Below are 25,363 nucleotides of genomic sequence, written 5' to 3' on the forward strand. Positions count from 1 at the left end.
ATATGAAGATGACTCCCTGAAGAAAACAATCAAATTTCCCCACTCATATCAGGTAAAGGACCAGGAGTGACCTCAACAATCAATGCAAAGCTGTACACTGAAATTTTGGACACTTTTCTCCTTTTCTCATCAATAGAAAATAGATTTGGTGATGATGAAGTCATTTTTCAGGATGATGATGCATCTTGCCACAGAGCAAAGAGTGTTGAAGCTTTTATTCAGGAAAGGCATATCAACTCAGTCTGGATCTCAATCTGATTCAAATTTATGGTGGAAATTTACAAAATTGGTCCATGACAAGGCTCAGTCCTGCAAAGCTGATCTGTCAACCGCTATTCGAGAAAGTTGGAACCTGCTTGGAGAACTTTTTTTTTTTTTTTTTTTCAATTCTATTCCCATCTAATGTGTATTCTTACCTGTTTTTGTGTAATTAAGTTGCTGTAACGAGGGAATTTCCCCAGTCTGGGAACAATAAAGTTTTTATCTTATCTTCATTAGTGAAGTTTACACCTCAAAGAATTGAAAGATGAAGCAAGGGTTAAATCCCACTCTCAGCACTATCAGCAGGTATTCCAACAGCATTGTGGGTAATGTAGGAACTTGTTAACCGAAGTTTCAATTGAAAAATGTCAGCTCAAACTTTCAGTACAAAATAAATGTTTGGACGGCACTGAAAACGTCACATGTTACTGATAAAGCCTAATAGGTACGTCGTTGAGGAAGAATTTTTTCCTTCAAAGCTCAGCAGACAGAGCTGATTCACCACGCTCTGTTTCAGCTAAAGGGGATGAAAGCAGGAGGAAAAACACGAAGCCAAACGAATGACCAGTCTGAGAGCTCACGTCAGCACAGCTGTGTGTGTGTGTGTGTGGCACTGAAGAGAGCGGCTGATGGAAGAAACACCCGCGCGCACAGAGCACCATGGAGTTTAGTTACAACAGAGAATGAATGTTGAATTTTGATGTCTCGATGCGTCTCTCGCGGGATTTCAGTGATGAGGTGGCTCCTGCCGTGGATCCTGCTGGTAACCTGTGGACTTCATCAGGTGAGGAATTTGTTTAGCAAATGCTTATTCAACTGTCTAAGCCAGTTCATTTCGGGTTAAGCTCAGAAAGAAACGTGAATGTACACATGTTCGGCACTAAATCGGAAGTGCAGACCTTAAACCTGAAAGTCAAACCTGGCTTGAGTTAACTCGACACAATATATCCAGAGTCAGCTGATCCTGAGCAGTGGAGAGTTTGGGTGATGAAGGGTGATCAACTCTCTCTCTCTCTCTCTCTCTCTCTCTCTCTCTCTCTCTCTCTCTCTCTCTGTCACTCTCTCTCTTTCAGTGTGATCCTGATATAGTAGGCACATGATGTCTGTGAACATATTATCATCTGGAAATGTTTCAAAATGTTTAAGGAAAATCTCAAAAGCAGTGAGCCTAGCCTATCAAAGAAATCTGTGAGTAAATGTCTTAGTAATATTTTCCTGAATTTACCACAAGCTTCCTGTGTTTTCTACACCCTAGACGAAATAATTTAGATTGAATTCAAACCAATTGGACCGAAAGAAAATACAAGACTTGCCATACGGAAGCTAATCTGATAACTCTCTTGTGTCTGTGGTCGTATGGTTGGGGGTATACTCAATCTCTGTCTCATTTTGGCAGAGTATTTCTCTGTGTATTACCTCTTTAGGAAGCTAAAACACCAAACTATCAAAAGAACCAATGAGGAAGCATAAGAATGAATTTCATTTTATAATAATGCCGCATACACACTCTGATGCGACCCTGAGCCCATGGACTCGACCTGCAGTTTATAATCCTGCACTTGGGGCAGGTTCTGGATTAGGAGAGACAGAGAACATGCAGGGATACCCCCTGTCTCCAGGAAAGAGGCTATTATAAATTGTGATTTACATGCTTAGGAGGTAATAATTCTATTTATATACAATTCTGCTAGGTCTAAAACTTTGTAAAGACGTGTTAGTGGCATAAGTTAAATAGACATCCAAAGTGACACGTTAAATGTTAAATAAAGATCCTTTAATAATCTGTATACCATCTGTAAATAATTCGTAAAGCAGCTGGCACAATTGTTTGAGCTGTGCTGTTATAGATAATTAATCAAAGCCTGTTGATCAAACAGATTTGAGAATTAACAGAGCTGTGATATCATTAAAAAAAATAAATAATAAATAAATAAATAAATAATAATAATAATCTGTTGCCTAAAACACTAAAACAACTGGAGATTTAGATGTGCTGTGTGATAAAGCTAATTTTTGGGTGATGACACATTTCATAAGTATAATTTAAGCAGAAGGAGTGCCTCATTCTGATGTGAAAGCAAATAATCATTAAGTACATAATTTCCCTTGCTTCTTCTGTGTATATCTAGTCCAATAGTGCCATCAGGTGGAACAGAGTGATGTTAGATATACTGTATGATTTTCCTCTCTCTCTCTCTCTCTCTCTCTCTCTCTCTCTCTCTCTCTCTCTCTCTCTCTCATATAAAGGTTTTATCCCAAAGTCCCACAGTCATTTCAGTTGTGAACACAGACCTGGACCTGTTTAACAGGACACAGTACTGTAAGTGGCCCTGTAAATGTCCTAAGCTGGCCCCTGTGTGCCCTCTGGGGGTCAGTCTGCTCACAGACGGCTGTGAATGCTGTAAGGCCTGTGCTAAACAGCTGGGAGAAACCTGCAACGAGAGAGACACATGTGACTACCATAAGGGGCTGTACTGTGACTACAGTGCTGACAAGCCTAGGTACGAAAAAGGCGTGTGTGCATGTAAGTGACTTCACATACTGATCAACTATTTTTTTTAAATATTACTCATGAAGAGTCTTTATTAATAATACAACCAAAGCATCTTTCAAGCAGTTGACTTTTTAGACTGCATACCAACATATTTAGCACCAAGATATCCTGCATAGTTGGTAGACCCTGAAAATAACATGGCCCAACAAGCACTTTGAGACTTAACATTGCTTATTCCAGCTCTGATTAATAATTTATGTTGCACATGTTGACCTGTACTTAAGACACCCACATTCTTGCCACTTTTTCTGTGTTACATTGTCATGTTGAGTAAATCTGTGCTGCTGTTTGTGTATGTGTTTTAGATCTGGTTGGGACAGGCTGTGAGTATAATGGTGTGATCTACCGTAATGGTCAGAGCTTTCAGCCTAGCTGTAAGTACCGCTGCTTGTGTGTAAATGGGGCAATCGGGTGTGTGCCACTGTGTACTGACTCCCTGCCGCCTCGGGGGTGGTGTCAGTTACCCAAGCTGGTGAAGATTCCAGGCCATTGCTGTGAGAAGTGGTTCTGTATTGAACCTCGAAAAACCCGCAGGACGAGCCCAAGACATGCTGTGGAAGGTAAGGTTTTCTTTAATGATCTACAGTGGGCTCAGACATTAAAGGATTAAAGCACCTTGTTGTTTAAAGTGATGAAGCCTCTGCATTGGTATTGTACATTTTCTGGCTTATTGTCTGTAAAAGTTGTCAGTATACAGTAGAAAAGTATACAGACTTCAAACAACTAAAATATTTCATATTGCTTTCAGTGTCTCTAACCACCAATGAGATCTGGCACAACAACTGCATTACCCAGACTAGCCCTTGGAGTCCGTGCTCAAAGACCTGTGGGCGGGGTGTGTCCATGCGACACTCCAATGACAATTCCCAGTGCATGATGGAGAGTGAAAGCCGGCTGTGTAATCTCAGGCCCTGCGATGTGGACATAACCAAACATTTTCGGGTAAAGACGGACTTCATCTGTTTTGTCAGTCACCAACTTGTTTTCATACATCCAGGTCATTTTTAATGTCTAGTACTAGCCAAGTAGTCGACTTTCCGGTGTTTTTAAAGGAACTGATGAAGTTTTCAAGTCTATACCATAAGGGTTAGGGTTGCACCACCTTCAATTATTATTATTATTATTACTTATTTACTGATTGATGTGACTAAATACAACTTAAAGAAGCACTCACACACTTCCTCAATCATCATTTCTGTCATGTAGCCGGGGAAGAAATGCCTGAACATCTATCGGGAGCGTGAATTTCAGAATTTCACCATCTCCGGCTGCATCAGTAAGAAGCCCTACTGGCCCAAATACTGCGGAGTGTGTTCAGATGAACGCTGCTGCATCCCTTACAAGTCGAAGACTATCGAGGTGGAGTTTGAGTGTCCCAATGGAGCAGTATTCACCTGGAAGTACATGTGGATCAACGCATGCTTCTGCAACCTCTCCTGCAGAAACCCCAATGATATCTTTACTGACCTGGTGCCTTACTATGAGCACAATGAGATCATGAACTGAGACTGAGAGGAGTAATGACCACAGATTTTCCACAATCCCAGTGCTGGCTGACGGGATCAGTGATTAGAAGTCATTTCAAGAGGTCAAAGCCACAATCCTTTCACTCGTGTGTGTTCAGATAATACATATATAGAGTTAATGCACATTCTGGGTGGGTATTAATTTGCCACATTCAAATTCTGTGTGTTAGACGAAATAAGAAACACCTGGTATGCACGGTATTTCAGTTTGCGTCAGCAAAACCACATTCTACGGTGCAGGAAAGTATTTCAAATTTCCAAAAGACACACACTTCAGGAGGATTTTATCCCACTCATTTGGAATGTGGTTCGGTTGGAAAATGTGTCCTTTGACATTTTCCAACGTCTTAAATCACAGAGGAGCCACACGGCTTATGTAATGGAAATGCTCTACAAAATGAATTCATATGAGGTTTTTATATTCCTTACATGAAAATATAATATTTTGAAACAGTCACGGGTTTTAAGCACACATTTGTTTTTTTAAAATGAAGAAATAGGTGGTTTGTTTTTACAAAATTTGTAAATTGTGATTTTAATATGTTGTTTATATCGAGTAGCACTTTCTATATCCACTGATTAAAGAGGATGAACAGCAAAAACATTTGAGCCTTGCGGCCACTTTTAAACTTCACTCTAATTGGATATGCGTTATCATGCGATTAATAATATATAACTTATCTTGATATATGGCAGATTATCTAGAGGACCTATTGTTTAAACTGGTATAAATGTTAGATGTATTTACCCCTTTCATTAATGGGAATCTTTTGCACTTTGCTCGGTTGCCTGTGCAACACGACGACAATACAAAATAGAAAGTCACTTTCTATTAGTAGCTAAAATAGTATACAAATAATAGTATATAAGTGCTATAAACTTCTAACTACTACAATATAAGAATGCTACAGCATAACCCTCAGCTGTAATAAGTACATATGGTTATGAAGATATATGCAGTGATTTATGCAACACATCCTATAGGTGAGTAGTTTTCAACTTGTGAGCTTCAGCTGCCTATTGAGCTATAGTAATACTGCAAAAGGTGCCATATACATATATACATACACACACACACACACACACATTTTATATTATATATATATATATATATATATATATATATATATATATATATATATATATATATATATATATATATATATATATATATATATAGACTACACAGAGTGAATGATATTCACACCACATGAAACTTTAACACATTGATCTTTATATGAAATACATGCTTATGGGATTAAAGTAAATGGGCTTTATGTAGCCTGCATGTGCTAATTTTCTCTAATTGCCAATGTTGATTATTTGGTTACAAATGTTACTGCATTTCTAAAACAGTCCATTGGTTGGTTCTGTCCTGTTGTGGGCAATGGAATGGCCTGCAATTTGTAAAATGATTGGTATGTCTGCTTTTGATACTTAACTAAAAAACCCACAATTTGTACATGATATATTTAAACTTTTCAAATGTTTGTAAGCATATCATACGAATGTTAACGTTCACAAGTTATGATCATTCATAAAAAAAAAGTATAATACATGACTAACAAAAGAACTTAAAGCATCGATCCATTTAAATTACTTATAATCCATACACATTTTGGAAAATAATTCTGAACTTCTTGTACAATACACAGTCTCCATGTCCAATGCTGCAATCGTCACATAATTTAAAGCATCATTCATTTGAAGCAGAGTGAAGCTGAGGCTGAAGAATCAGATATGAAGCAGCTGGTAGCTTCTGGTTTACCATTAATGGTGTGTGTATAAATAACAGCACTAACAATGGGGTCTTTAGCAGGACACCTGATTGGAGTGTGTTGTTCCTAACAGGCTCAGCACTGTGCTGCTGTCAGACTCATTGTCCATGGAGATGCTGGGGTGAGATTGTCCATGCTGCTCCTCTCCAGTGGAATTGTGAGATTGAACAGCATCCAGAGACAAGCTGCTCTCGCCAGAGACAGTGTGGGAGCGGGAAAGGCGGGTCATGCTAACTGCAGACACTGACACAGAATAGAAATGAGACACTGTGAGGAAATGCTTAGTTGAAGGTCCTTGCTTAGATGAACCATTTACAACACACAGAAAGTTTATATGCAGACATTTATACAGTAGTAGTGCCTTATATGAGTGAGGTATATGTACATGTGATATAAATTGTTCAAGTCCTGCCATTTAAATAATGTATTGCCAGATAAGCATAAGCAAGAACACAGACCACACTATAGTAAATTCTGTAAAGGTTTATTAATAACATTAACCTTCTAAAAGTCTTTTCATAGATACAAACATTACTTACTATATCCCAGTCCCTGAACGAAGTACTTAAAGGCCTCTGCCAACTTGGCAGGCTGTAGGGGAAAAGGAAACAATGGGTAAAGTAAATACAGGTATCCATCGATCTAAATGGAAAGCAGGACATTTTCATAAGTGGAAACAAACCTGATCAACCTGAGGAAGGCCTCCACAGTCAGCCATCTACATCAGCGGGAGCATGAAAATATAAGAGGAAAAGAAATTATATACACCGAGTACAATGCTGATGCTAATAAATATAAGAAGTATAAATATAAGCAATAACAAATGAGCAGCAAGGGAAAATATCAGTTACATTTAAGTCCTAATGGATTAAGATGGGAATTAAATATTTAGTACATTATTTGCTGCAAATGAAGGAGACAGTAATGAATAGGCAATCCCTAACCTTAAGTAGGGTGTTTTTTCTTGGATTCATTCTTGAATTGAAGTCAACCTGCAAAGAAAACTATTACTGCCCAACACGTACATGGATATTAAAATATATTTTGAATGATGTATATTCCAAAAAAACGTGTATATAAGAGATAAACACGTACCACAGCATCAACTGCAGGAGAGCTGTCTCCTACCACCAGAAGAGTTGGGCACCTAGACGAACAAAGAAGTTTTCAGTAAAGAAGAAGGTGAAATATGCATTAAGGCTAAAACAGAAACACTGAAATGATTTGACTTACTTCAGGGTCCTCACATTGAGGTTTCCACCTGGAGAAGGTCTCTGGACATCCAGATTCCTTCGACTAAAGAGTAGATCAGAATAAAGTGAAGTGAAAGTCTAACGTGAAAAATTTTTTCATACAGTATCCTGATCTTGGATTGAACAGGACATGCTAACAAATGGCAAATATGCACCAGACCTCAGTGATACCTGTTATAGGACTTGACAAACAACTCGAGGTTTCTCTGGTTAATGTTGTTCAGGATGTGATGTCGAAAGGTTGCGACCAGGTCATGGTTGTTGTGAATCTCCTCCTGTCATATTTCCATGTAATAGTCAATCAAATAAATAAAATCAGCCAAGATGCTTCAAATTACAATATATGTGAATATGCTTTTAAAAGAACTGGTACATCTCTTCTAAAGAGAATATTTATAAAAAGAAATTGTTGACATTTAGTGTTCTGTCTTACGTTTCCAAACAGGTGGGAGATGATCATATCAGGAACATGATGTGTCCAGCCAGAGATCTGTGGGAAGTATCAGGTTGCTTTATAGTGGTGAAGTAAAGTACATGTTGGTTTTTAAAATAGATGCATTTCTAATACCCTTAGAATAAAAGTCTATTTTAAATGTGTGTCAACATAAGCATCATTAGTACACCTGTACTTTTTAACACATTTGTTTGCACAAGGTATGCTGACAGTTCAGTGGCTGTTCAATGTTCCACTGTCTTTCTAACACTTTTAAACTAACTGCAGCCAATAAAGAAAGAAAAAACATTCCTGTTTTTAGGTACTGATTGGATGTGGGGTTTTATGACTAGTTGTAGCTTGTATTAGCTGTTGTACCTTATGTGCTGCCCAGTCCATCCAGTCCTCTGCCTGAGCATCAATGTTAATCAGAACAAGACCCTCAACCAGGTCAGGGTGGTTCAGCTGTAAGAAATGTATACAAATATCAGTGATGTAGATTAGCCCATAGTAAACAGACCCCCAGATATCAATCAGTTAATCATTTCAAATCATTTGTCCTATATTTAAGATATTCAAAGAGCAATTAAGATTTTCTACATTTGACTTCTTCCTTTAAGCAAACTTAGTATATGAAACGATGAGTAAGTCTGAAATGATTGAGAAGGTATTTGTACTACGAGGAGCATTCCTGTGGATTTAAGGCCAGCATGCCTATTATAATTAACAGGATTATGTCTGTCTGTATCAACATACTGGTAAGTATAAAAAATCTGACTGGGTTATAATTCTGGTATAATCATGACAGTGTATGTTAAGATTCCCCAGAAAGAAGCAGGAAAGAGGTACAACTTACAGCAAACTGTGCAAGGATGTAGGCTCCAGCCCCAACTGCCATTCCAATGATGCTCGTAATGCTATAGAGAGAAAATGCAGCTCACTTTTAACTATTAGAAGCGACAATATTTTAAAGGGGATCTGGTATCATTTAACCATTCTTTTTTGCAAGCTTACTTAAAATGCTGGAGCACAGCAGGGATCGTCTCAGAGAGCTGGTCCATTGAGGGGTAGGTGGATCTACAAAAGGATAAATGTAAACAGCAAAAATCCAATAGGAATGTAAATCTGATGTTTTCCGATGTTTTCATTTTCAAGATAACTCAAATAAAAGCCTTAATTTATTTTTTTTTGCACTGTTTATTGTAAATAATTGTTGTAAAAAAAAATCCAAATAATATTTTTTAATGTAATTTCACCTGACTTAAAACATCAGCCAATTACCAATGTCTTTATAAGCTGTTTTAGATGTGTTTGAGCAGCAAAAACATACCGCAAACAACTTATATACAGGATATGACATCTATAAGCATTATAAGACCTTGAGGTTGTTTTCTCATTAAAAACAGAAATGCAACCACTGTGCATTAGTAGTAAATATGTATTAGTCTTAATGGTCATTCACTACACTACAAACATGTAGAAAATATTCGAATTTTTTAGCAGTGATTATTAATTGAAATTCATTAAAGTGTTCAGTGCAATTTACTGCATAAAAAGTTTTAATACTTTTTTTTTTGTTTACTACAATAACGCTGCCATCTGAATACCAAATTAGAGTTCTTAAAAGTGAAGTACACACTACTGCTCACAAGGCATACTGACAGATTGTTAGAGTTTAGTTACACTTTTAAATGTATTGACTACTCTTATATTACTGAGACTGGCTGAATAATTTTTGAACAGTTGCATTTGCCTTGGAACAAGATCACACATCAGACATCACTGCGTTATTGGGCTTTGTTCATGATGTTCTGATTGCCTACCAAGGAGGAGTGGAGCTTTTGTTGTGATATAATGTAAATTCTAGGCAGATAGCAAAGGAATTCGCTTGCTAAGAAAAAATTATGAGATACACTGCAAATATATATAATATATATATATATATATATAGCAAGTGAAAATATCTTGAGTATGGGCAAACGTTGCTAATATTTATTATAATTAGAGTATTATAAATATAAAATTATTCACCCTTTTTTTTTTTTTTTACATGCTTTTACTCATTTCAATCTCTAAATTTTCTTATTCTATTGGAAGATGATTTTTTCTACTTTCTGGACATACATGCCAATAGAACAAGACGAGAAATATATATATTTTTTTAAATGTCTAGAAATAGGTTTAATAACCCTCATATTTGGTACTCTTTCATACAGTAGGAAATGCTGTATTTGGTGTTTCTTATTGCAATCTTAACATAGGAAATACTATGTAAATTTGACTATATTCAAAATATTTTCACTTGCAGTGTAGATTAGTGTCATATGTTAAGTTTAAGCTTAAAGGTAGCAACCAGTCACCCTGTGGGGATACTGCTAGCATCTTCTTGTTGCCCAGGTGCATTGATGTGGCACACAGAGAAATACTGTGTGATGTCCTGCATGTCCTCATGCTTGAACAGATTACTGAAGCAGGTCTTATCTGCACAGGATCACACAGAGTCATTACATTATTATATATAAAAATCTTCACAATTCTGAAAAGGTCACACATAAGTGAGAGGAAGCAGAATCTTACGGTTTAGTCCGATGTCATGGTAAGTCAGGATGACAGGTCGGTTTCCCTTAGCAAGAACTTTCATGGTGCAGTGCACTATACCGAATGGCGTCTCCACATTATCTTCCTATAGGAGCAAAGCTAGTATTAAACAATACTATCATATTTAGGCTAGATATAAATCCCCTTTAAAAAGGAGGGCTCATTGAACAGCAGTGGTTCTACATACCCAGGCTAGCTACTGAGGTTTACTTGAGGAATGCACAATATATGAGGTTGTAAAATTTAAGCAGGGCAAGAGACAAGCTACCCCAAGCTAAGTTGCATGCTACCCCAACTGACAAAGACTAGTCAATTCTCAAGTAAAATGGTTTGTTGTAATTGAACTACTCTGCAAAAATCAATGTCTAGTATCAAGAGTTCACAAAGCCTTTCCTCATCCCTCTCCTGTAATAAGATGGATACACAATTTGACTCAATCATACGCATAAACATTTATATTTTGTAATGCTCTATCAATCACAGATAAACGTATTACTGCATTTAATACAGAGCTAGTGCAAAAAAAAAGAGCTTTGAAAATTGTTCACTCAATTTCTAAAGGAATGCAATATCACAATTAGAAATTTCCTCCCTCAGTTCACACATGCAATTTCAACAAAATTTCTTCACCAGTCATGCAGATTTCCAGATACTTCCTAGTATTTCTTACAAGAAATAGCAAGAAATTAAAAATGTATGACCACAGAAACAAAGAAATCCAACCTATGATGTAATTCTCAAACTCTAAATAAGAATAAGAAATATTCTTTGTAAGAATGATTAAGCTAGAGCAGGTCACTGGCTACATGGAATGTAATACAAAAAAACAAGATGAATAAATAGTCAGTACTCACAGAAATTTTAGCCTCAAAGACAGAGCCATGTGCAGAGTTTTCTAGCACCATGCTTGCTGTTGTAGTATTAGATGAATACATACACTACCGCCACTCTACTGAGATGGTTGAATGTGTATTGGGCTGGATCTTATATTCCTTTGTTAACTGTGTGGCCCCTGCTCCCAGCATGCTTTGCATGTTGACCAGAAGACGCTGTAGTAATTCTCATGCAGATGTAGGCTATTCAAATTAAGAGAACTAAGCCAAAGCTATGCTTTAGGAATTTTATTTGTGGGAATTTCTACTTTATTTCTTACCACTCAAGGATTTCATTTTGTATTAGCTAAATATTGACTGCTTTAAAATGAATACATGTAGACACAACACTCAACTTGTGTAATTGTATTAAACATCCATATGAACTGGATATTGGTGCTATATAAAAAAAACCCCTCTTTTTTATAGCGAAAAGGAAACGTGCATTTCACACGTGACTGGAAAGGTGAGATCTCAGCCTCCAGTTCAGCCTCTAAAGCCTGACAGTATTGTGTTGATCAGTGTTGATTCCGCCAGTGATAAGCGGTATATAGGCGATATATAGGCGTATGAGTGAGGACGAGCTTTACGTGCTGCATGTGGTGAAGCAGGAAAGGCAAATGGCGAGCCTCGAGTCCACACGTCATCATTCTGCAGAACCCCAGAGCAGTTCAAAACCAGTCTGTTTAAAGATTCGATTCGTTCCGAAAATCACTAGACTCCTTGATTCACTCCACTGGGCTAATAAAAAAGCTCTAAACCGTTTATTTCTGTTTAAGGGTTTTATAATTTTAAAACTTACCACACATTTCCAAACCCTGTGTTAAAAAAAAATGCAATCTGCATTTGTGAAAATGTGTGAATATAAAACAATACGCTAATAATAATCTGATTCATTATCGTGATGTATCAGATCTAAACAGTCAGTATCGTTTATGAACTGCTGCGGTTTACGTTACTAAGAACTATGTGGTGTTTCTGTATTTTAAAAGCACTTCTGAAAAGCCATGTACCAGAGTTACTAACCGCAAACCAACCATAAGGCCTTAAAGCATTCAGACACAACAAATAAAAATCAGACAAAACAGGAAATCCCTGCTGAAAAACAAAGCAACAGAAACCCTCATAGAATCTGTTATGGTTTTAATTACTATAATGAGAACTGTATTGGTTTTAAAGGAAACTGTAATGGTCTCTGTGGGTGTCTGGTAATTTGTTGGCTTCTATTGGTGGCATGTTATGTTTAGTGGATAACATGAAGGACAAATGGTAATGGTTTTAAAGGTTAGCTGATGGTTTGTAATGGTATTTGTAGTAGAAGCCATTAGAATTACTGTTTTGGTTTCTGTTGTTTTTCCCCCCTTCAGGGATATATTGAGGCTGGAAGAAGGTTGGTATTTTATTTTGAGATCTCATTTTTCCGTGCATTAAAGAATCACCCACAATTCTGAAAGCCAAAAACTCTCTTTATAAATGAATATTGTGTAATGTAATATAAGATCTCTGTCAATATCATACAAGTCCTTTTAGACTTCGAGTCAAAATAGCACGACTGTTACCCTGATATGTTTTATAACAATACAACTTTTCCACCCTAGATGGCGCAGCACAGCAACTTCGCTCTCTCTCTCTCTCTCTCTCTCTCTCTCTCTCTCTCTCTCTCTCTCTCCTCTTGTTTTTTCCCCTTCGTCCTTTTAAAATGAAATCAATACAATGTAGTATAAAAGACATGAAAAGTGAGAGGAAAGTGAGACACCATCCTTATCAGTGCACAGCTTCATGTTAGACACCTAGTGAAACACATTCTCTCCAAAAACCCATTCAGTTTCAGTTCAGAATTTCAGACAGTAAAAAGACGAACATTTTTTTTTTAATAATTTTATAAAAAAATTTTTTTGCATTCAAATGTCTAATGTCACCATTCAAACCCTATACTCTTGTGTTATACTCCTGTGTAGTACACACGTCGGCCACGCCCACTCCTGCCTCCTAGCTGAAGCTCAACGTGACGGTGCGTCGCCATGGATACAGTAGGAGGGAGAAAATGACAACGCTTGTGAATCACATGGAGCAAGTCCGGTAACGCTGAGATGTGAGTATGAAAACAAAAGTGTCTTAACTAACTTACTACACTGCAGAATGTTTATATCACAGACAGGCTCACAGGGTTAGTAATTGTGCACGGTTAACAGCGCGCTTTTTATGTAAATACGGCGGCGGCTGGTGCTGTTGCAGTGTGGCGATGGGAGTTTAGTAGAGTTACACGTTAGCTGACTCTCAGTGCTAATCGGGCTGATGAAATCCTAAATGCATGTAGAGTATATTAAACACTGCACGAGTGTAAACGTGTGGGAGGTGAACGCGGGGCAGAACCGTGTTTCTACTTTTAATACAGTGTAGATCTGAGGTCGGTTGTTGCAAAAAAAAAAAAAAAAAAACCAACAAAAACAGGAGGAGCAGCTAGCGCCAAGTCGCCACCACCGCCGCCGCCACCGCGGGTAAAGATAGCAGGCGGTTAAAGAGTTCGGATTGTGTGTGCTTTAAATCCGTGCTGCAGACACACACACACACACACACACACACACACACACACACACACACACACACATATATATACATACACACATATATACATACACATATACACACATACATACACATATACACATACATACACACATACTTCGTCTTCTATACTGAAATCAGGAAATATTACACTTAGGGTGTTGAATGTATAACTTCAAAATGTGTCCAGATGTTCACAGGACAGATTTTTTATTTCCAGTGGCTGGTAATACAGCACTTTTAACTTGAAAGGCAAAAAATTAAAAACAAAAAAATTCTATGCTCAAAATATTCTGGTAAATGCAAACTATTAGATTTAGGCAATAATTAATCTGTATTTACACACACTTGGGTAATGGCACCTGCGGGGCAGGGGGTTCGAATCTCGCCTCCGCCCTGTGTGCGCGGAGGTTGCATGTTCTCCCCGTGCCTCTGGGGTTTCCTCTGGGTACTCAGGTTTCCTCCCCCAGGCCAAAGACATGTGTTGTAGGCTGATTGTTGACATTTCTCATCACAGTGACGTCAGAAAATTTCCGCCTTTCCGCTGCAAAGCAATCTATACGTACTTCCGTTTTCCTTACACTCGCCGGATAGTTCAGGAAAATGCAGGAACGTGCTAACTAACAACACAAAAAGTAAAGTTTGGAACAAAAATGTTTACGTATTTACGGGTTCTTATATTTTTATAACGTTAATGATCATTTCTACTTTACCGTTCTTTAACGTGTAACTGCCTTTGGTGGGAAAGTAGGCTAGCTAGCAACAACAAGAAAAATATACATCTCTCTTGGCCTGTGCTGCCACAAGTTTACTAACAAGTGTTTACATTTTATATTAATGTATAATCGCACAACATTAACCATGAATACGTTACTGACTCTTATCTAACAATACACAATTTATAGCTAACATCAGTGATATGGAAACACAGTATTACAAGAGTTTGTGGTCTGTATTACAATATATTATTCAAGAATAAGGACTTAAAGACTTTGCAGAAGAGAAAGCTAACATATACTGTTACCCTAAATCCTCCACTAATGCTAGCTGGGCTGGACAAAACAAAAATGCTTACCTTCATAATCAAACAGGTACTGCTCAATGAAGAATTTGTATCCTTTATCAAGTTTGGAACATGTCGTTAGTGAAAATGTGTCTGTTAGTTGCTTCACATCATCTAGACCTATTACTGGCAGATGTAGAAGGGATTGGGTTAACTCCATAGCGGAAGTTACAGTACACTGCTTTGAGTGTGGAAAGGGTCTGTTGTCCATGGTGTGTGTGTGATTGTGCCCTGCAAAGGGTTGGCACACTATCCAGGGTGTTCCCCACCTTGTGCCCTGAGTTCCCTGGGATAGGCTCCAAGCTCCCTATTATCCTCACTTTTCTTTAACTGACACACTCAAGTAATGAAATATTAGTTGCAGAATAAATAAACAAGGAAAAAAGTAAACTCAACTGTGAGGGTGGCAAAAAGTTTCAGTTTACACTAGAGTTCAAGATGATCCAATTATAAAAGAAATTAGTCAACTGTAGTACTTAAGAGTCAGTAAGGTAAGGCTAGCTTAGCTTGGTCAGGAAAATGAGCTAGCTAATGGAAAGGAAAATATTTTGCATGTCATGTCAACAAGATGACTTTTTGAAATGAAGAGGTTTTATAATCTCTTCATGTTTCAAAGCTGAGCAGAAATATACTGCTTCGTTACTTAATGACTTAAAACCTAACGCTAAATCGCTCAGATGGTTTTGTACTGTCCTGAGAGGAATAAGCTGGGCACACCTGAGAATAAAGCGTTGGGAGAGAAAGATGGAGGACCACTAAAACAAACTTTGCTAGTAAAATTTACTCATTTACTTATTATTAGCAGCCAGTGAATGCTACTTTTCTGGGCTCTTTCTAAAAGCGATAAGTTAGTGTTGAATGTGAGCTAACTTTAGAACCCTTCAAAGCCTTGTCTAGTTCTGAGCTGCGCTTATTTGCACTCTATGCCTATGTTGATTGATCCAATCACAGTAGAGTATGCAAACACATCTCATCTCACAGAAAACATTTGATTTCCTACGATTTGTAAACATTTGGAAAATTCTTATCACAGTTTAAATGAAGAAATTGCACTAGGTACAGATTTAGTATTTTTTAGCACTACACTACAACGCAGGGTTCACAATAAATTTAACAATTCAGATTTGGTTTTAAATACTTTGAAAGAAGAAGTCATTAATTCGCTGACTCTTAGCTAATTTCTGTTCACTGTCAACTGCAGTAAAGGTTGTGATCTCAGGACAAAATTCACTACTGTAAATATTTGTGTAATGTTTAGCGCACCAAATCACAGTGTTAACTTTCTAGTAACCTGAAAGGGATTAGGCGTGTTAGGGTGGCAACTTTTTAACTATTGTGTTGAACTGCCTTCTAATTAAAGCTTGTTTATCCACTTCATGTTGGTTCTTAATTCACTTTCCTGAACACCATCGTTGTGAGCCGAGCACAGCAGGTTAGCAGTTGATTTTTTTGGTCCGTGTCTCTTATTGTGTATCTCCTTTGTCTTGTCAGTGCGGGTCAAGTTAATTAGAGCATCATCTCTCACTGATAGTCCTGATGTGGTAGTTTTAGACAGTTATGGCACAACATTATATGGCGTATATTTACACTGAACTTAATTTAAATTGTGTGAACTCGCATTTCCTGTATTGTTTTTATCTGCCTTTGGGAATAGATGTCACTGGCTGTTTTGATGTAGACGTATACTGTAGTGTAAGGTTGATTTATGCTTCAGTTTAAATACATAATCAAAATTATTTTAATGTATTTGGTACTGGTTTAGGCCACATTATTCTCTTTTGTAGTCTAAATCATGTTTAGCAGCCCAAAGAAGATACTTGCAAACTAACAAACTTGAGTATGAAATGATTTTAGTGCAATAATTCTCGAGTAAAAGAATAAAAGCTAAATGACTTTAAATGTCTGTTACTTTGTCATGAATAAATTCCACTTTTGATATGTGACCAAATTAGCACTGTCTTCTTTAACTGAAATCAGTGAAAAGTAATGTAGGTATTTTAATAGGTATTTTGTTGTATTTTAATGGGAAGATATCAGTTACAGATCTCCCTCCAGCTGTAGTTTGTTAGACCTGCACTAATCTACAGATTAAACACAACAGGTTAAGTATGATTGTATGTTTCTGTGCCGGGAACAATTCATTTTATTGTACAAGAATATTTTCAACAAGCATTGGCTTTGTAGCAAGGCCTTAAAATATTTTTATGTGCTTTGTTACATATACTGTCCCAGTTCGCTAAAACATTTGCCCTTTTCCTTTTTAAGGTCATATAATGCCATGATATGTAAGTAATAGGATCATGCCACCATGCACACCAATAAAAAAAATAATAAACCCGCCATGCAGGTCCAGCCAGTGTCATGACACAAGCGTTAATCTGTTGACGATGATACTGCATTTAGCTCATGAGCGTTCGTCCTGTGGTACATCTGTCACGTTTGTTGTTATATTCACCCTGGATTCTGTTTTAACGGCAGTATCCCAGCTGATTAGCTCGTAACTGCGAGCCAGGAAGGTGTGTGGCTTAACACGACTTCTACTCAGGCTGAGCAGGAAAGGACAGGTTTCCTCCTACCTGGCACTAATGCTCTGTTCTCCCTGAGCATTGGAATGTTGGAAAGCGTTACTCTTGGCACATGACGGTAATGCATAACCCATGACGTTAGCTGCCACCATGGGATAAGGGGTGGCTTCCTCCATTGATAGGCAGAAAACTCCGCCTTTATTAGGAAAATATGAGCAGGGCAGCTGGAACCTTTGGACATAAACAGAGGTAGAATATGGATTGGAGGAGGTGTAGCATTGCAATGCTGGCACAAAATATTATTGTGGACCTTTTTCCATTACAGGCTGTTGCTGTAGGCTACATGGAAAGTGAGCTGTTATGAGATAGTTAACCTAATTAAAAACATTGAAACAAAAAGCAACTGCTGTTTGAAATCTCCCAAAGCAAGTGGGAACTGTTTGAACCATTTGTGTAAAACTTGTTAAAAAGCTTGTGCTCATTTGCATTGTATATTACATATTGCAAAATACTTTGTAACCACCAGTTCTTTTAGAGTAAGAGAAATTGTTCTTCAGAGGTCCTTGATTAACTTAATGATATTTATACTTCCATTGAGTGGAAGTTCTGTAGATGGAAATGCCTTGTTGATGAGAGAGTTCAGTGGAGAATGGCCAGACTGGCTCGAGCTGACAGAAAGGTTACAGTAACTCAGATAACCACTTTGTACAATTGTGGTGAGCAGAAAAGTATCTCAGAATGCACAACACGCCAAACCTTGAGATGGATGGCCTACAACAGCAGATGACCATGTCGGCTTAGACTTCTGTCAGCCGAGACAAGAAAGCTGAGGCTGCAGTGCAAATCTGAAGGAATTGTGTGATACAGTCATGTCAACATGGACCAGAATCTCAAAGCAATGTTTCTAACATTGTACGCAAAGGTAGGCCCAACCCAGTATTAATATAGGGTTCCTAATAAAGTGCTCAGTGAGTGTATATTTGAATATTGATTATTGTAAACACTTCTGGCTCATGACAACAAAGCAGAGTCATTCTGGAGTGGAAACATGTGTAACACATAATAGCATGAGGTTCATACCAGAAGCAAGAGTAAGAGCCTATAATTGTAACTGTCAGTCACATGGTGGCTCATTTTAATTGACCTTGCCAGGCAGGTCCTGTTTGTTTCTCACGTACAAAACATAGAAAAGTTGTTGAAAGAAGAATGAGGATCTCTCAGGTGGGAACATAGAGCAGTGACTATGTGAGCATGCAGAGCAGTGATGGCACAAGTGGCATTGTTTACAAACTCACCTGCATACAGCTGCAATCAAAAAGAATACCTGCTTATAATAACAGACCAGTCTGATGTGTGTAGAGGGGTGTGTGGTTGCCTGTATTAAATAAATAAAAGAAAGAAATAATAATAATAATAAGAAAATTCCCATCTGTTCAACAGCTGGAACTTGAGACTTACTGCATCAATGACTATAAGGATATCTCTTGGTTTAGACTTCTCTACCACCTCCTAAAAGACAGAGATCTGTCTAATCACAGTTGGGCTGCAATTCCTACTGCCAGTTTATTAGGTACACCAAGCTGAAACTGATGCAGTCTACCTTTGTTTGAAGATAAACTTTGTGTTTTAAAGAACACAATAAAATAACTGCAGTTAATTTATTCAGTGTTTAGAACTATTGGTTTCCCCATGACGCGCGTCACTTCCACATTCTCCGATGCCTATAGAAGTCTATGGGAGTGTTGCAACTCTCCTTTTCAGTGGCACTGGCCACTGGCATGGCATTAAAATACAAAGAAAGAAAGAAGGTAAATAAGTATGTAGATAAGTAAGTTTGCCCAGGTTGGAGTAGAAGATTTTGAGTGGCCTGCAGAGCACTGACCTCAACCCCATTGAACACCTTTGGGATTAACTGGAACACTGACTGCATCCCAAGCCTCCTCACCCAGCATCACTGCCTGACTTCATTAATGCGCTTATGACTGAATGGACAAAACCCGACAGCCACGTTCCTATATCTAATGGAGAAGAGTGGAGGCTATTATAACAGCAACAGGGGGTGGGACTAAATCTGGAATGGGATGTTTAATTAGCATCCGAGTGTGATGGTCAAATGTCCACATACTTTTGGATATATAGTTTTTACTAATGAACTTCACTGTTTCTTTATATTTCCCCAAAATATAAAGAAATATGTCATTTTAACCACATTATATTACATTATATTACATTACATGTCCCATGTTTGGATAAAAAACAATTTTACAAGCTGAGATTTAACCATTTAAACGTGTTTTTCATGTATTCCGTGTGTATATATACAAACTAGTAGTCTCTCATTGTTATAGCATTTGCTGAAAATGTAAAGGACAACGCGGGGTTAAATTTGGCCGTTTAAAGGCACTTGGCTGAAAAGGCCGGGAAAACTGGCTCCACACAGATTAATGGCAGAGGCGCGCAAAAACCTGCTTCCTTGATAAAGTGAAATCTGTTTAGAGGTATGTTTTTATTTTCCTGTTTTTGTTTGAGATTGAGTGGATTATTGTCTCGAATGCACCCTCATGGGATCCCGTTTAAAAGGAAAAGCAGGCTTTTTTACTGGGCTTTTTTTTTTATTGGGTCGACAACATTAAAGTCATTCTAAATTATGTTGTTCTTAAATTGTGCATACTTGATTATTTTATTACAGTAAACCAATATTGCCTGAATTATATCTTAATGAGACTGTCTGTGGTATGATATGCTGACAGTGCTTTTGAGGTCTTTATATTTACATAGCCTATTTAGATGGTAATGTGTGCAACCTAGACTACAAAAACAGTGTAAAGTGTGTAAAATTGCCTATGACAGCAGATAAACTACAGTATAAATACGCCCATGCTGCTGCACGTGTGCATACACACCCACCCACGCGCACACACACACACACACACACACACACACACACACACACAAGAGGCAGGAAGCATATTGTTTTAAACTGGTGTATGATGAGGTAGTTGATCCATTAGTTGCCTCGGTTGAACTGCATCTGCTGCACCGTGTGCTTGTCTGCTTTCCAAATCGTCTGATATTTTACATGAATAAACATAGAAGAGTCTCTTTCATGGATTGTATGCAGGGTAAGGCTACAATTTAGTATTTGAACTTGGGCACGATACTACAGCTTGGGGACTGAATTGTTTATATAAAGGCATGTATATTCCCTTTGTGTCTTTTCTTTCTTTCGCTTAGCATTATCTTATTAATGTATTGCCTCAGTTAAAATTTGGTCTTCCACAATTAGTCTTATTTAACGAAGACTAGCCTACGTGCATTAAGTTAAAAGTGGTCATCCTAATGAGTCACAAAAACTTGTTGACTAATAATAATAATCTGTGAATGTTGTGATGAATCACTGATGGACTTGTGAGTATACTTGGAGTACACTGTCTCTTTGCCATTTTTATTTGCAATGTTTTTTTTTACACAAATATGCATCCTTTTTCCCCATATCCTATACATGAGAATTGGATCATAGTACATACAACACGTGGCAGAAGCTATTGAGCAAGAAGAACAATGTAGGAAAAAATAATAACCGAATAAAAGCTTGGTAACTTTTAGAACATTTTATTTTTTTAAATACTTTTCAATTCTTTGGTTAGGAAACTTGTCTTGTGGTAATTTAGGTGACTGAGGTCATATTTCAACAGCAGTAAAAGCTGGCTTTGCATTTATTTGCATGAGAGTCCCCGTCTGTCAAAGTATTCTTAAGTGTAAACGCGCCGCATCACGTTCAAGGAAGAAGGTCACTGTATTCATTGAAAATGATTAAGGATGAGGACGATGAGTCCAAATCAATGGCTTTTTTTTTTTGTTGTTCTTTTTGATAGACAGCAAAGTTATAGATATGGAAAATAATTCCGTGTGGTTCCGGCTTGCGAGAGAGAATGAGAGAAAGTGGAGTGATCGCGGTGTCAACACGCTCCTCAGCGATCTCTCTGGCCAGCATACAGACACACAATGAAAGGAAATGCTTCCTGTGGGGATTCTGCCAAGTTCCGCCACCAGCGGGCCGATCTTATTGTGGGAATTGCTTTCTCCAAGCATCATTTGCATTTATCTTAGAGCAGAACTCCAAGCTCTGTCCTAAAGATAAACACAAGGATTCACAGGGGCATTGAGAAACCCCAGAGCCCCAGTTCACATTAGATCTCTCACAACTAAAGGGAGCCGCTGAAACATCTTATTAGGTGTGTGTTTTTTTTCTTTGTTATTTTTCATCTTGGGTCATACCGGGACAGGATAAGGTCGTCCTTGTGGGATTATCATAAGGAAGAATTGACTTCAGAGTAATATGCAGAAAATGACTGCCATTTTTGCAAGCCTGCCTTTATGTCCAAGCAGTTTATGAATCAGATTGAAGTCAAAACAAATAGCTTTAATTGTGCACCAAATGCAGGGTCCAAAAAGGACTCACTGGGGGGACTCCTGAAAATGGCTGTTTATTTTTACACAGCTAGTGTGTACAGATGCACGTAGACCACTCTCATGAATGACTCTGGGATGCTTCTAATTCTTGGTTTGGTCATTCTTGGTCATAGTCATGTATATAAACTCAGCAAAAAAAAAAGAAAAATCCTCTCACGTTCAATTGCTTTTATTTCCAGCAAATTTCTGTGTAACGTGTAAATATTTGTATTAACATAAAAAGATTCAACAACTGAGACATAAACTGAACAAGTTTCACAGACAGTTGACGAACAGAAATGGAATAATGAGTCCCTGAACAAAGGGGGGGGGGGGGGGGTCAATATCAAAAGTAACAGTCAGTATCTGGTGTCCTCCAGCTGCTTTAAGTATTACAGTGTATCTCATCCTCATGGACTGCACCAGATTTGTCAGTTCTTGCTGTGAGATGTTACTCCACTCTTCCACCAAGGCATTTACAGGTTCTCGATTGCATCTAGGGGGCGGACACATGGTTACATGTAATTTTCCACTGCAAGAACGATCAGCTGTCCTTCCTGTTTCCCTGTAGCACTGTCGTCGGCGTCTTACATTACAGACATTGCAGTTTATTGCTCTGGACACATCTGCAATCCTCATGCCTCCCTGCAGCAGGTCTATGGCATGTGCACGCAGGTGAGCAGTGACCCTAGGCATCTTTCTTCTGGTGTTTTTCAGAGTCAGTAGAAAGGTGTCTTTAGTGTCCAAAGGTATTGTAACTGTGACCTAAATTGCCTACTGCCTGTAAACTGTTAGTGTTTTAGGGACTGTTCCACAGGTGCATGTGCAATAATTGTTTATGGTTCATTTAACAAGCATGAAAGACATTGTTTAAACCATTGTTTAAAAGATCAATAATGATCTTGTAAAGCTTATTTGGATTTTACAAAATTATCATTTAAAATACATGATATTAAAATTGTCTCCTGAAAAAGGGATGTTTCTTTTTTTGCTGAGTTTAGTAGTCCTCATATACAGGTGATTGGGAAGATGAAGATATTGATAATGTTGGTCATTATCAAAATAAAAGTGTAATTTATTTCAATGGATAGGAACTTGTTTTGGCAGTCCCTGCAGGATTTCATGATTTTGTGATCACAGAAATGAACGCAAAATCAAGCAAACTCTACAATATTCAGAGGGCCAAGACATATCATGTGACTCCATCACAACATGCATTCAGACAAAGCCCTCTTCGATTCACCTGCGTCAACATGGGTACAGTTAAAAGGTCTCCCTTCGTCACCGTGGAAAAACTCTGCAAGTTGCATAGCAAGTTTTGAAATAAGCCGCAGCAAAATCAAACTTTTTTTGACCACAACAATCACCAAAAAAAAACCCACTGCGAAATCCTATACTGTTCAGTCAGGGCTGTGTCAAGGTTGTGTGGATTAGGATGTTTTGACAGAATAATTGATTGTTCAAACTGTTCTTATTGTGTAAGGAAACCTATCCACTACATCTGTAGTAGTTTCATACCTTCCTATGGTTCTGTGGTATCTGACGTACTTCTGGGTTTACTTTGAGCTGTTCTGGCAACATACAAACACACATAAACCAGCTTGCAATTTTCTGCATATTTGGGCCAAGACCTGTCCTGTGACATCATCACAATGCACATTCAATCAAAAAGCCCTCTTTGATTCACATGCCTGAACATGAGTACAGCTAAAAGGTCTCATTTACCAACAAACATCACTGTGAAAGACCGTGCAAAACAATTCTGTGCAATTGCAATTTCACCAATTCAAGTAGTTTTCGGGCAAAAAAAGCACACAAAACCCTGCAAGTTGCATTGCAACCTTATTTTAAAACTCAGTTAAATCCTGTATGGACTGATAAACATGCTCTTAAGAGTTCATTTCTTTAAAAAAAAAGAAAAAGAAAAAAAAGAATAAGAATTATACAGACATGGAGCTAGACTCACAAACACCTTTGACTGACAAATTAATGGGTGGGACAGTGGCACAACAGGTAGCAATGACGCCTTACAGCTCCAGGGATGTTTTGTTCTTTTCTCATTACCAGGAAGCATGTCAAAATTAAATAACTGTGATAATCAGACGTGTACTGCAGATGTAATAGATGGAGATTAAGTTTGAAACTTCTAACATATTCCTGTTGTAGACTGTTAATAATCATATTGATTGACAATATGGGCTTTTTCCACAGTGTCTGTGAGATGTGGCTCTTCGCTTTTCGTCAACTGAATTACAATACAGCTTGTGATGTTGATTATTGATTTCAGCATTCTTTTCATTTCAAACCAAACTGTTAAAGGATGTTGCCCAAGCTTATGCTGTGTTTGTGGTGCCTTGTAAGCAGTAATTTGCAAGTTAACACGTTCGATAAACATGTGGAAAAAAGAACCGACACCTCCACGAGTGTGACTTTTTTTTTTTTTGTCAGAGCGTACAAAGCTCATAAAAAGCTACTTAAACAGCACTTTTACAGTTACAGGCCTGAGTGGCTACCGGTACTGTTCTACTTTAGTGAATTTTAAACATTACTGCAACATTTTAGACTGAAATTGCAGCACAGCAATAGAAACTGACAATAGAAAGTAGCATTAGCAGCAAGTTGACCAACTAACATCAGTGATAACTCTAATGTTGAGTTGGACCTTTTCTAAACAGCTATTAGCATGGTCAATGTTATAGATTTAACCAAGTACAGTGTCTGTATATTAACACATCTAAAGCCAATACTGCTATAAACTAATTTAAAAGAAAAGTATACAGTGTGCACGGCCATGTTGATTTGACGTCACTCTGTATACGTGGAAGGAACTGGTAGTTGAAAAGACCACCCCAAGTTGACTAGTTGAGTTGTAGGCATGGAATTACAAAGTGCAACTTTGCCTTGAATGCAGTATTAGTGACAACAGGAGACATTCAACTCAGTTTGTGGCTCCCTGAAGTACAAGCGAAATAATGGTTATACATCAGTCGAGCTACAAGGCCTCCACCTCAACCCTTCACAATTCAAACTTAGCTGTAAGTTCAGGGTTTTCGTCTAGCCAATCAAATATCTCTTCTGACTTGAATATCAAAGTGCTTTTACTTCCTCAGTGGCTCAAAATGAAGCATGCAATTCAGGCTCTGCTTCTTGCCTATCTGCCTCATATAGCTTTATAAGACAAAAAGCAGACCTTTGTTGTTGTCCTTCTGTTCTACCTAGTGAAAATGCACGGTTCTCAGACCTAGAAATTATCTGCCTGGACTATAACATCAGCATGGACTAGAACAAGCTCAGGATGATATGACTTCTTGTTTATAATAATTATATCCAGCATCTTTCTCACAAGGGGGCAGAGTTCTCAAAACTTTCTGTGGATTTTAACTGATGGTATCATCAGTATGGATATAATATTAAGTATTTGGGTCACACCTATGGCATTATAATGTATTCATGTGAGTTATTATAGTCCAATGTGTTTTTTTA

The 25,363-nt window shown here is 37.8% G+C and overlaps 3 protein-coding genes across 6 annotated transcripts in view; 2 read left to right on the top strand and 1 right to left on the bottom strand.

Annotated features, from left to right (window-relative positions):
- The first annotated feature begins 600 nt into the window (after positions 1-600).
- Positions 601-4,943, top strand: ccn4b (cellular communication network factor 4b). Of its 2 annotated transcripts, XM_017481088.3 has the most exons (6): positions 601-1,045; positions 1,335-1,449; positions 2,509-2,785; positions 3,121-3,375; positions 3,564-3,757; positions 4,022-4,943. In XM_017481088.3, exons 2-6 carry the CDS (start codon positions 1,399-1,401, stop codon positions 4,319-4,321), a joined length of 1,077 nt encoding a protein of 358 aa, XP_017336577.1. In that variant the 5' UTR covers positions 601-1,045; positions 1,335-1,398; the 3' UTR covers positions 4,322-4,943. The 2 variants fall into 2 exon arrangements, with proteins under 2 accessions (XP_017336577.1, XP_017336568.1); XM_017481079.3 differs by lacking the exon at positions 1,335-1,449 and having other exon boundaries at positions 604-1,045.
- A 582-nt stretch (positions 4,944-5,525) lies between these two features.
- ndrg1b (N-myc downstream regulated 1b) lies at positions 5,526-12,611 on the bottom strand. The gene is made up of 14 exons (XM_017481072.3): positions 11,258-12,611; positions 10,383-10,488; positions 10,166-10,286; positions 8,820-8,882; positions 8,662-8,722; positions 8,184-8,270; positions 7,806-7,862; positions 7,544-7,647; positions 7,353-7,415; positions 7,215-7,266; positions 7,064-7,111; positions 6,802-6,837; positions 6,659-6,710; positions 5,526-6,362 (listed from the first exon to the last, which is right to left on the bottom strand). Exons 1-14 carry the CDS (start codon positions 11,336-11,338, stop codon positions 6,154-6,156), a joined length of 1,140 nt encoding a protein of 379 aa, XP_017336561.2. The 5' UTR covers positions 11,339-12,611; the 3' UTR covers positions 5,526-6,153.
- A 654-nt stretch (positions 12,612-13,265) lies between these two features.
- The window catches only part of ptp4a3b (protein tyrosine phosphatase 4A3b), a 29,907-nt gene continuing 17,809 nt past the window's right edge, over positions 13,266-25,363 (top strand). Inside the window, exon 1 of one of the 3 annotated variants that reach the window (XM_017472073.3) lies at positions 13,266-13,367. The gene's annotated coding sequence lies outside the window, so the exon portion shown is untranslated. Of the gene's footprint in view, positions 13,368-16,313; positions 16,336-20,407; positions 20,551-25,363 lie in introns of those variants that run through there. The other 2 variants (XM_017472092.3, XM_017472083.3) reach the window with 2 other exon arrangements.

The sequence above is a fragment of the Ictalurus punctatus genome, chromosome 1 (genome assembly GCF_001660625.3).
Source record: "Ictalurus punctatus breed USDA103 chromosome 1, Coco_2.0, whole genome shotgun sequence".
Lineage (NCBI taxonomy): Eukaryota > Metazoa > Chordata > Actinopteri > Siluriformes > Ictaluridae > Ictalurus > Ictalurus punctatus.

Coding starts and splice junctions, on each gene's coding strand:
- ccn4b (XM_017481079.3), top strand. CDS start 962: ATGTCTCGATGCGTCTCTCGCGGGATTTCAGTGATGAGGTGGCTCCTG. Junction 3,376..3,563: donor CCCAAGACATGCTGTGGAAG/GTAAGGTTTTCT, acceptor TATTGCTTTCAG/TGTCTCTAACCACCAATGAG. Junction 3,758..4,021: donor ACATAACCAAACATTTTCGG/GTAAAGACGGAC, acceptor TCTGTCATGTAG/CCGGGGAAGAAATGCCTGAA.
- ndrg1b (XM_017481072.3), bottom strand. CDS start 11,338: ATGTATTCATCTAATACTACAACAGCAAGCATGGTGCTAGAAAACTCT. Junction 7,416..7,543: donor TTTGTCAAGTCCTATAACAG/GTATCACTGAGG, acceptor TCTACTCTTTAG/TCGAAGGAATCTGGATGTCC. Junction 6,363..6,658: donor CGTTCAGGGACTGGGATATA/GTAAGTAATGTT, acceptor ATTCTGTGTCAG/TGTCTGCAGTTAGCATGACC.